This window comes from Leucoraja erinacea, chromosome 4 (genome assembly GCF_028641065.1).
Source record: "Leucoraja erinacea ecotype New England chromosome 4, Leri_hhj_1, whole genome shotgun sequence".
NCBI lineage: Eukaryota > Metazoa > Chordata > Chondrichthyes > Rajiformes > Rajidae > Leucoraja > Leucoraja erinaceus.
In genome coordinates, this window is record NC_073380.1 from 44,745,984 (window position 1) to 44,758,166 (window position 12,183).

General features: G+C 45.8%; 1 protein-coding gene across 3 annotated transcripts in view; it reads left to right on the top strand.

Annotated features, from left to right (window-relative positions):
• The window catches only part of LOC129696331 (coiled-coil domain-containing protein 178), a 235,011-nt gene that overhangs the window by 109,727 nt on the left and 113,101 nt on the right, over positions 1-12,183 (top strand). For all 3 annotated transcript variants that reach the window (XM_055634151.1, XM_055634150.1, XM_055634152.1), the window contains one exon: positions 6,261-6,420. In XM_055634151.1, the coding sequence (XP_055490126.1) occupies positions 6,261-6,420 (160 nt within the window). The remainder of the gene's footprint in view (positions 1-6,260; positions 6,421-12,183) is intronic.

The window sequence follows — 12,183 nt, forward strand, 5'->3', positions numbered from 1 at the left end:
GAATGGTGTAAAACACACTAGAGTAGCTCCATACCAGCCCGCTTCAAATGGAGCAGCAGAACGCACAGTGCAAATTGTGAAGCGTACATTAGTCCACCAGCTGCTGGATCCAAATCCAAAGAAAAGACAGTTGTCTCTGTTTCACAAACTGGCTAACTTTCTGATTACATATCGGACCACACCTCACACCACGACTGGCCAAACACCAGCTGAACTGTTCTTGAAGAGAAAACCCAGAACAAGGTTTTCACTGTTGAAACCAAACTTGGCTCAAACAGTAGCAGAGAAACAGGAGAAACTAAAGCATATCATGACAGAATTAGAGTAAAGGAAAGGCGTGTTGAGTTGAATCAGAAGGTAAAGGTGAAAACTTATCATCACAAGTGGGTAAAGTGGTTACCTGGCAGAGTAGTGAGAAAGTGCGGACCACGGACATACTTGGTCAAGATGTTTGGAAGTGGAAGGGTGAGAAAAGTGCACATTGACCAAGTCATGCCTATGCAAGCACCAGGCACATGCCGTGAGTAATTACTCAGGGTAGGCAGTCAGTCGACCTTTTAAAAAAAATCTTAAATCGCACATGCGCAGATTGTTCTCCTCTCCATAAAAATAAGAAATAAAAATAAGTAACAATTCAATTTGCTTCCAAATCTCCTTCATTCTGAATTACGGAATGGGTGGGGGGTGGAGGATGATGGCAGGTGGAGAGATGGTGGGAAAAATGGGAGCACACTGGCAGGGCCGGCCTTAGGAGGTGCGGGCCCCAATTGTGAAAAAGTTTTGTACAAATATAATTAAATAATTATAAATGAGTCACGTGTTGTGAGTAACATGACAATTCGGGGGAGATTTCTTTTCACAGCGTGTGGGGAGTCTAGCCAGGGGTAAATTTGCGAGAAGGGAATGAGCGTTGAGAAGGAAGGGGTCGGGTTCATACCAGTAACACTCACTCACCGCTGCCAAGGTGCTCCGGGCGTGGAGCCACCGCAGTATGGCCGATGAGGGAAGTAGCTCGTGTGGCTACGAGCGGCCTCCATCACCGGCCAGCTGAACCGACTGCCATCTCAGCGCCTTCTGCCGGCCCGCTCACCTCTGACAGTGCTCTCCGTCTGAACAGTGAGGGGACCAGCTCAAGAGTAAAGATCATAGAGCGGAGTGGGTCAGCGGGTGATGGATAAAATAATTGCGGGCGGTGGAACTTACTCCTGTGTCACCGCGAACAAGGGATCAATTGAGGTTACTCGCACTGACATATGGAGTAAGCTCCACCGCCCGCTGTCATGTTATCCATCGCCCACTGACCCGCTTGAGCCGGATGATCCCCGGCCGACCCCCTCCTTCTCAACCCTCCTGCCCTCCCCGTAACTTTACCCCTGCACACACTACCCACACACTCTGAAAGGAACTCCCCCCCTCCCCCCCCCCCCCCCAGCGGCGCTGTCCTTCTACAGCCGCTTCCCACTTTACAGCCGTTTCCCATCAGCTGCTAGCAATGAGGGATTGCTTTACTCTGAGGGATTGCTTTACCTCAGTACATCAACATCGTTCTTGATGTTGCTGTACTGAGGGATAACGAAGTCTATCCTTCTTGGCTAACAACCTAACCTTCGGCCTCCAAGATGCAGGTACATTTTTCAGCAATGTTACAATATTTTGAGATTTTAAAAATCAAGTCTGCAATTTTATCTAACTCTGAAATTGAAGATAGACAAAAGCTGGGGTAGCTCAGCAGGACAGGCAGCGCAGCGACTCTGGAGAGAAGACCCTTCTTCAGACTGAACTGAACTCTCGTCGGTGAGAGTACTTATGATTGTCTTAAGAAGGGTCTCGACCAGAACCGCAACCATCTCCCCAGAGCCCCTGCCCGTCCCGCTGAGCCATCACAGACAGGGAGTTGAAGGTAGATACAGGGGGGTCCACCTTCAACTTCAGAGCCAAACAATAAACACAGAGTGCTGGAGGAACTCAGCGGGAACATATCACTTATCAGGAGCCGCCACGGGCCAGGACTCCCCCCCCCCCCCCCAACAGAAAGGAACCGCAGATGCAGCCATCACCGCAAAACGTCGAAGAAAGAACTGTAGATGCTGGAAAATCGAAGGTAGACAAAAGTAGGTAGAGAAACTCAGCGGGTGTAAGGCAGCATCTATGGAGCGAAGGAAATAGCCGGGTCTGAAGAAAGGTTTCGGCCCGAAACGTTGCATATTTCCTTCGCTCCATAGATGCTGCCTCGCCCGCTAAGTTTCTCCAGCATTTTTGTCTACTGCAAAACATCAATGATTCCGGGAATGCCGTGAGAGTTAGAGAGAGAGGTGGGGAACGGGAGAGAGAGAGAGAGCGCACAGGAGAGATAGAGTGCACGGGAGAGAAAGGGAGGGAGAGCGAAAGACAGAGAGACGCAACGTGGGTCGGTAGGTAAATTGAATGACTAACCTGCTGCAGACCAAGAAGAACTTCTCACTCATGATCAAAGATCTTATAGCGAAGCTATAAGATCTTTGCTCATGATGGTGAGTTTTAAGAAATTCAATGTGTCATTAATGCATCAATCTACATTCCTCAGTAAAATGTAATTATGTTTTGAAGAAGTGTTAATGACGCCGCGTGAATTGTATTCAAAGGAACGCAGCATCATTAATACTTCTTCTAAAACACAATTACACATTTACTGAGGAATGGGGATCCATGCATTGATGAAGCATTGGATAACCACTTGTTAACAAAAGTGCTACAGTCGTTAACACATCGTTTGAGTCTGATAGCCATACAGCGCCTGTATTCCATGTACAAAACCATGTAAGTTTTGTAAAAAAATCCGTATGGCGAATGTTTTTTTTAAACTTTATTTAACAAAGCAAATTTGTATTTCCATATGAAATATGGAAAATTAACGCGGGCCTCCCCTTGCGCACAGGGCCCAATTTGGAAAAATCGGTCCAATCGGCCTAGGGCCGGCCCTGCACACTGGGACAAGTTGAATCAGTTGTTACCTTATTGAATGACAATACTTGTTAAAGGGACCAATTGGGGGAGAGTTCCTGTCACACGTGTGGGGAGTCTGTGCCAGGGGTAAAGTTGCGGGGAGGGCAGGAGTGTTGAGTTGGAGGGGGTCGGGGATCATGCCAGTAACCCACTCACTCACCGCTGCCGTGGCGCATCCGTCGCGGAGCCACCGCATTGTGGCCGGGGAGGGAAGCAGCTCGGGTGGCTGCGAGCGGCTGCCGGGACTTCAGCGCTTTCTGCCAACCCGCTTACCTCTGGCAGTGCTTTCCATCTGAACATATCTCACCTGCTTCGTTCTTGTCAACCGCTTCCCGCAAACCATTAAATTCCGACCGCCGAGTAATCTCAATTGGTCCCTTGCTTGCGCTGTCGGAATTTAAGGATTTGCGGGAAGCGACTGACACAAGCAAGGCCGGCAGAAGGAGCCGTCCGGTCCAGGTGGTCGCTGGCAGCCACCGAGCTAATTCACTCCCCGGCCCCAATGCGGTGGCTCTGTGCCCGGAGTGTCGCAAGTGGGTTACTGGCATGATCCCCGATCCCCTCCTTCACAATGCTCCTGCCCTCCCCGCAACTTTACCCTGGGTCAGACTCCCCAAACGCTGTGAAAGGAGCTCTCTCCCCCCCACCCCCTACCCCGGGAAATACGGTATTTAAAAACATGTGGCACCAAGAGATTTACCTACCACATTATCGGTACACAAATTCCATTCTTGTCTCTTTGTTTCCTAAGATACTCTTAAGATAATAACAATCCATATTTAAAAAATCCACCAAGAACATGCTGCGCATGTGCAGTACTGCAAAGGCAGAATTTCAGCTGCCTTCAGCTCCCCTTGGGATGATATCAGTGGGGGAATAGAGGGAGAGGAGTGGGGGTGATAGGGAGTGGGGAATAGATGGATTATGACGCCGCATAACATAATAACGCCCCCAGCCCCCCTCCCTCCCCCGCAACCACACGTTGGGGGAACAGACCCAACAGGTCTGCACTTGATCTAGTTTTACTATAAATCTGATCCTTAAATCCCATCCCTTTCCTTGATATCCCCACCTGAACCGATTACTAATCCACACAGAAGAGAAAATGCCTTGTCGATGAGAGTGCGGCTGCTGCACTGCAAAAGAAGGAAGGAGGGAGAAAGGAGTGAGTTAGCTGAGCACATGAGAAAAGAGGAAGTCAGTTGAGACTACAATCGGCGCGGTGACGTCACATCGAAAACTGATTGCCTGCAGTATTATGGAATTAATAATTAAAAGGGACAACATGTGTTGTTTCTTTCGTTCAAACGTTGTCCATTCCTCAAGTCCAATGTTGGACTCAGCTGTTAACTAACGGTGGTGGGTCATTTTGTCATCGCAATTAAATTGTGTTAATATGAGATGAAAACATCCTAGTATAGGAACTCGTCTTTGCTTAAAATATGAGATTCAATGCAGCACATAAAATCACATAAGGTGACCTGACGTCCACGACCAACACCACAGCACTGGTCAAGAGAGCCCAGCAGCGACTACACCCTCTCCGAAGACTACGGAAAGCAGGTCTCCCCACTACATACCTATGAACTTTTTATAGGGGGACAATCGAGAGCACATTAACCTACGGTATCACTTCCTGGTTCGGGAGCTGCAAGGCGTACGAACGGCACCAACTAAGGATTGTGAAGACCGCCTGCAGGATTATTGGTGCTCCACTCCCTTTCCTGCTGGACATATACAGGAAGAGATGTACCAGCAGAGCCATCTCCATCATCAAAGACCCCTACCACCCATCGCATCACATATTCTCCATCCTGCCATCTGGGAAGAGGTACAGGAGCATTAGCTGCAAAACCAGCAGGATGCTCCTCAGCTTCTTCCCGCAGGCTATTAGACTGATAAACGGACTTTGCCCCCTGCCAAAGTATCGCGCACCAACCACCAACCTGGACACACTGTAGCAGAGCCACTGTCGTGTTGCTGCCGATCGGAACGCCTGTTGATGTTTAGTAGAGAGTAGAGCGTTTAATTTGTCATGATATATGTATTTTTATTTCTATTTATTTTTATTGCCCACTGAATGGACACTGGTTGAGCAACATGTTTTCGTTTCCTCTGGGTATGTGAGTACTCAGGAAAATGATAATAAAGATATACTTGATACTTGATACTTGACAATGTAGAGTTTTCTGGGAACATGACCCCTCTGTATTACAGGGGTCGCTTGTAAACAGTTACGTATGTTTGATTTGATGCAATGTTGCTAATCATTACATTGTAATAACTTTTTAATTACTCATTACTATGAGAATGATGATTGTGCGCTACAGATAACTTTTTCCTTGGCTAAACAAAAAACAAATACTAAAGGTAAATTTTAAGTATAAATAAGAATATTATGATCCACTGTTGGTTAAACTGTAAAAGTAACATTGCACATTTCATTTTTAAACAAAATCTACTGTGTAATGTTGCACACAGTTCAAAAGACAATGATGCATTTAGACAATACCATTTAATCAAATCTTGCTAAAGTGCCTTATAATGTAAGTGTATTTGTAAGGTTCCAATTACTGTTTTGTATATCGTAACAAGATTTGATATTACTTAGGAGAAACCTTTACATTTTCAAACAAACTGTAGTTAATTTTAGGCTCATAGAGGTGGAGAATGTGAAAATGAAATGCCTTTCAATTGTAAGTGCTTATTCAGCACTAAGCACTACGTTGTAAGATAAAGTACAACACTGAACCCAGATTGCGAAGTGAGTTTACTCAATATTTTCCCAGCAATTTAAGAATACAGGGATTACAGATAAATTCTTTGGTTTCATTCATTCATTTACAAAAAAAATATTATGAAATTGGCTTAGGCAACAGAATTCAATTAAGCCAAACCTTTGGCTAAAATGGTTTGCAGTGGTGATGTCAAAGTGAACCGTGATTTAACTAATTTAGCGTATATCTGAGCTTTTCTGATAAGCTACTGATTTACAATGATTATTTCACACTATTATTAATTGCCAATTTTATTTCCATTATGTCACGTGATATTTTATATTTTATGTGTTTGTGTATTTTATTCATGATGTTTGACAACAGTATGTTATTTGGTTTGGAATGAGTAAAGTATAAAGGGAATACTAAAAGGCATTTAGGTTATAAGGGTCCACTTCAGAATCTGCAGTGAATATTTGCAAAGGCTTTGGTTTCCTATGTCATATTGTAGACAAATCAACTTTTCAGTTTTACTTATATTAATGTATCTATTTCTTCAAGGCCCACTGTAGATATGGTAACGTTCAAACACACCAGTGCCTCAAACCTCATCTCCAATTTTAAGTCTGAACTTGCAGCAGCTAAAAAAAGGAAAGCACAAATGGAGGATGAGAATCAGAAGTTGCTTCTCAACAGAAAGGAGAAATCAAAAGAAATAAGAGTAAGTACAGATGATGGAGTTAAATCAGCTGTTCATTGTCCCATTTGCATTAATTATGTTGTATATAAAAGAATATTGGAAGAGGAAACTCTTCTACCAGTCTTGCCTTCCATGACTCTTCAAGCTCACATCCAAGAATTATTTTCAATGTCATGAACTGTCAATGCATTCTCAGAATACACTACCCAACATACTGAATTTCCAGTAGTTTGCAGATGCATGTCAGGTATGAGGGTTCAGTTTGTTGAGTCCTCCACATCTGGAAGGGCCAAGTGTGGGTGGATAAGGGCCACTGGCAGCATGTCTGGTACAGGATGATCAGCTAATTATCTATTTTAGGATTATCTCTTTCCTTTAAATTCTGGCCAAAACTATGTTCAATTTTCTATGATGACACTTTATATGTCTCTACTGTTGCAGCTTTGTAACTTGCCCACAGTGAGGCATTTAACATTGTCAAACAAGCTTACCATGCACTGATGTACTGTCTTTTGGAAATAAACCAACCGTGTTGATCCTCCGTGGTGATACATATGATATGTTCATATTGTCAACTGAACATTGGTGATCTCCTGGTGGATGTTATCATTTTGTAGTAACAACAGTTTTTTACAGAAGATAGAGACAAAAAGCTGGAGTAAATCAGTGGGTCAGACAGCATCTCTGGAGAAAAGATAAAGGTGATGTTTTGGGTCGAGAACCTCTTCGAACGTTTTTGTCTTGCTTTGCTATTAGTTTATGGAAACAGTTACCATCATTTTGATTATTCAGGCTTAACAGAAATCACCTCTTTTAACCACAGTTAACATCTATGTGTCTGACAGTTAGCTACCCTTTTCCAATATAGCAGCAGTTAAATTGCAGCATATCATGTTGTACATGAACACACATGAAAACAGAGTAGTTTGTATTTGAACATGTTTCTGGTTACTGAAGGTGATGTTTACGGGAGATGAACAATTTGAATGGGAATCGGCCAACTCCTGTATTTAGATTGGGAATAACGAGTATTATTGGATCGGACAAGCCATGCACTTAAGTCTAAATAATATTTCATTTATTCATAGATTAATTTGCTCAGTTGCCATAAAATGCAGAATTTAACAATTCGCTTTTTTGTTTCAAGCAAATTTTACACCTGCATTTTTGTTTTTGGAATAAGGCACTGATGATATGTTTTTTTTTTCATCTTACCTGGTTTATTGTATTGGAGGAAAACACTTGTCATGAAGCTCATATTGGTGGGCACCGATTATTCATCCATTGGAAGTGTTGGGAATGGGCAGTATTTTGGAGGTAAATACTGTAATACATATCCTTTACTAAATGACTGAATATGGGTTAAACATTCCCATGGAAGAAAAGCCTCTTGCCACCATTATCAGAGATTATTTTGATCTTGCCTTTACTGTAATCTTAAAACTATTTTCTGTTATAGCAATTAGAGATGTCTACTTTGGGCAAAGTGGCAGATGCAGTAAGCCTTTTTCCTTATCGACAGGTTCTTGCCAGAAACAGATACAGACCTACAGACAAGTTGCATTGTGTTAGGGGGTCTTAGTATGTGTGAGGGAGGTACATTACCACTTTCAAGTAGACTTTCCAACAGGCTCTCTACTACTCTAAGGATTTCATTCTATATACCTATTAACATACTTGGCTTGCCCTATTAAAGTAATGGGCCTGTCCCACTTGGTGATTTTTTAGGCAACAGCCGGTGACTGTGATAGTCGTAGGAGGTCGCCGAAAAACCGGCGACAAACTACGACAGCACCTACGTCAGGAGAAGTCAAGCTAGGCTCATTGGCGTCAAACCCACTGCCGCCAAAATTTTTTAAGAATGTTGAAAATTTAGTGGCGACCAGAAAGATGCTACGACTTTTTGCGTGACTGAGGAGACTACTCCCCACGACCACCGGCGAAAATGTGGCGACAAACTAGTCGCCTGTAGTTGCCTAAAAAATCACCAAAGTTGGACAGGCCCATTACAAGAATACTCATATGAGTCACCTACATCAGCAACCAAATACAATCCTCTTCAGGAAACTGGCACAAATGGGGTTTTTCTTCTTCCTCCTGTCTCTGTCTTCCCTATTATTTTATACAGTATGTCAAAAAACAACAGGTGCTGCAAGTGTGAACTTGAGTGATAGTAAAGTTGCATTGACAACTCCATTTGTCTTCCTGTTTGCCTGGCTAGATTGGATTTTTGGATGTCAGGTAAAGTTGTGTTTGGGGAGAGGTTTATGGAGGAGGCAGAAATAAAGTATGCAAGCTTCAATAATCAAGTCGGGAAATCTACAGGAAAAAAGTACAACTGAGAAAGAGTTGAGTTGTGAGTAGTTTATGATTATGCATAACAGTACATTTTCAATGTTTTTAGGCAACCTCCCTAATTATACCTCAATAAAATGTACATCGATGATAAGTAAAATTAGAGGGTGTTAGATCATGCCGTTTGTTGTTGTTTCTGGTTACACGTCGCCCCATCTATTGAAATTGCAAATGAGTCGTGGAAACTGAAAATCATAGAATGTGATTTGATGACATTGCTATTATGGATGAATAGCTAGCGGAGCATTCAAATTATGAGATAAGGGTGCAAGTCTAGCAATGCAGTGAGAGGTGATGATGATGATGATGATGATACTTTATTGCCACGTACCTAGGTTCAGTGAAATTCTTTGTTTGTGCACAAAACGTATGCAAAAGAGTCACCCCAAAGGTGCCGACAAAGCTACAAAAGGTACTTATCCCTTCTTTGACACAGGGCCGGCCCTAGGCCGATTGGACCGATTTTTCCAAATTGGGCCCCGCATTAATTTTCTGTATTTCATATGGAAATACAAATTTGATATGTTACATAAAGATTTTAAAAAAAATCATTCGGCATACGGATTTTTTTTACAAAACGAACATGGATAACAAACGATGTGTTATCTGCCGCTGTAACGCTTGTAAACAGGCAGTAGTTAGCAAGTAGCTAAACAATGCATTCCTCAGTAAATGTGTTATATTGTGTCATTCGCTGCCGCCGGAGCTGGGGGTGGGGGGGGGGGGGGGGGGGGGGGGGGGGGGGGGGGGGGGGGGGGTGGGACTCTACAGGGCAGCAAGCCACAGCAGCACCGCAGCAAACTCAGCCGTGAGTATTCAACACTAAACGCCGGGAGCGAGCAGGCGGGCCGTGTGTGAGTGGGGTGGGGGGGGGGGGGGGGGGATACACATAAAAGCTGGAGAAACTCAGCGGTTGCAGTGGGGGGGGGGGGGGGGGGGGGTTGTTGTGTTAATGTGTGTTAACTAGTTCGGTGCCGTACAACAGCAGACCTGGTTGGAGGTTTGAGTCTGTGTTAACATCGGTGTCTGTCTGTCTGTCTGTGTATGTGTGTGACTGTGTCTGTGTATGTGTCTGTGTTTCTGTGTGTATGTGTGTCTGTGTGTGTGTGTCTCTGTGTGTCTGTGTTTCTGTGTCTCTGTGGCTGTGTGTGTGGGGGGGGGGGGGGGGGGGGGGTACGGGGGGGGGGGGTTTCTCTCTATCTGCTTGTATGTCTGCGTGTGTTTCTCTGTCTGTGTGTGTGTGTGGGAGGGGGAGAGGGGGGGGGTTTCAGTTTGCAAACCACTCGTTTTCAGTTAAGAGGTGGACACGATTACTGTCAATACGAGCAGCTCACGGAGCAGAGTCAGAATGAGAAACACTGCTCGGCTCTCACACACACTCGTGGAGTGAACTGTTGATATATAAACGTGGCTGGGGGGGGGAGAGGAGTTTGGGGGAGAGGAGGAGAGGAGAGAGAGAATTGTAGCGAGAAGAGAGAGGAAGGGGGGGAGAGAGAGAGAGAGAGAGAGGGAGAGAGAGGGGGGGAGAGAGGGGGGGGAGAAGAGAGAGAGAGAGAGAGAGAGAGAGAGAGGAGAGAGAGAGAGAGAGAGAGAGAGAGAGAGAGAGAGAGAGAGAGAGAGAGAGAGAGAGAGAGAGGGGAAGGAGGGAGAGTTTGGAGAGAGAGGGGGGAGAGTGGGGGTGCAGAGAAGGGGGCGGGAGAGAGAGAGAGAGTTCTCCCTTCTGCCTCACCACCATTGTTGGCTGCCCTGTGTGAGGTGATTGGAGACCAAAACCAGTTACCCTTTCAATCACCTTCTCCATACCTCTCACTACCTCCCTCCCCCTCCCCTTGCCTCCTTCTTTAGAGGGGGGGGGGAGGGCAGGATGAGGGAAGGAAGGGAAGGGAACGTGCCTTGCTTGGTGGAGAAGAGGGATGTGGGAACGCTGTACGCAGGCGGTGACTAACTCACACTGGGATCCCCCCCTGTCATTGTGCAGTCTATCTGATTCCATGCCCCCCCCCCCCCCCCCCCCCCACACCCCCCCCCCCCCCCCCCCCCCCCCCCCCCCCCCCCCCCCCCCTCTATCTATGGAGCGAAGGAAATGTGCAAGGTTTCAGGTCGAAACCTTTCTTTAGACCCGGCCCGAAACGTTGGCTATTTCCTCCGCGGGTGCTGCCTGGCCCGCTGAGTTCCTCCAGCACTGTGTTTTTTGTTTGGCTCTGAAGTTGAAGGTGGATCCCCCTGTGTCTACCTTCAACTCCCTGTCTGTGGTGGCTCAGCGGGACGGGCGGGGGCTCTGGGGAGAGGGTTGCGTTTCTGGTCGAGACCCTTCTGCAGAATCACAAATACTCTCACCGCCGAAAGTTCAGTTCAGTTTAAAGAAGGGTCTTCTCTCCAGAGTCACTGCGCCTAACCTCAATTGATCCCTTGTTCGCACTGACACAGGAGTAAGCTTCACCGCCCGCTGTGATGTTATCCATCACCTGCTGACCCGCTCCGCTCTATGATCTTTGCTCTTGAGCTGGTCCCCTCACAGTTTAGACGGAGAGCACTGCCAGAGGTGAGCGGGCCGTCAGAAGGCGCTGAGATGGCAGTCGGTTCAGCTGTCTGGTGATGGAGGCCGCTCGTAGCGCCGTGGCAGCGGTGAGTGAGTGTTACTGGCATGAACCCGACCTACCTCCTTCTCAACGCTCCTTCCCTCCTCGCAACTTTACCCCTGGCTAGATTCCCCACGCACTGTGAAAGGAACTCTCCCCCAATTGTCACGACACGTGACGCAATCATAATTATTTATTTATATATTTCTACGAAAACTTTTCCCAATTGGGGCCGCACCTTACTAAGGCCGGCCCCGCTTTGACAGGTAATAGGTTAGAGGTTATGAAAGTTATGAGCTCTGATTAATAAGGATTGATCGTCAGAACAAGGTGGTGAACTGAGGAACGTCTGAGATTTGAAATGTTTCTGTGGGATTTGGCATTTGATGACACATACATTGGCACTCAAATCTCTGTTTGAGGAATTGCAGCCAATCCTTGTGGGTTGCAGTGCTGGTGTTTACCTCCAAGGCTATTGGGCCTAAAGCCTGTGGGCATTCTGGTTCCTCAAGGATAGGGTGTATCTCTCTGTCGCCTCATGACCCATATTATCGAGTCTGAAAATATTTGGTGCCCATTTCCTCGCATATTGGATTTTGAGCCTTCGAACACAGAAACAGGCCCTTCGACCCAACTCATCCATGCTAACCAATGCCCCATCTAAGCTAGTCCCATTTGCCTGCATTTGGCCCACATCCCTCAAAACCTTTACTAACCATGTACCTATCCAAACGTCTTTGAAATACTGTTATGCTATCTGCCTCAACTAATTTCTCTGGCAGTTTGTTCCATGTGCCCAACCCTCGAGTGAAAATGTTGCCCCTCGGGTTCGTATTAAATCTTGCCTCTC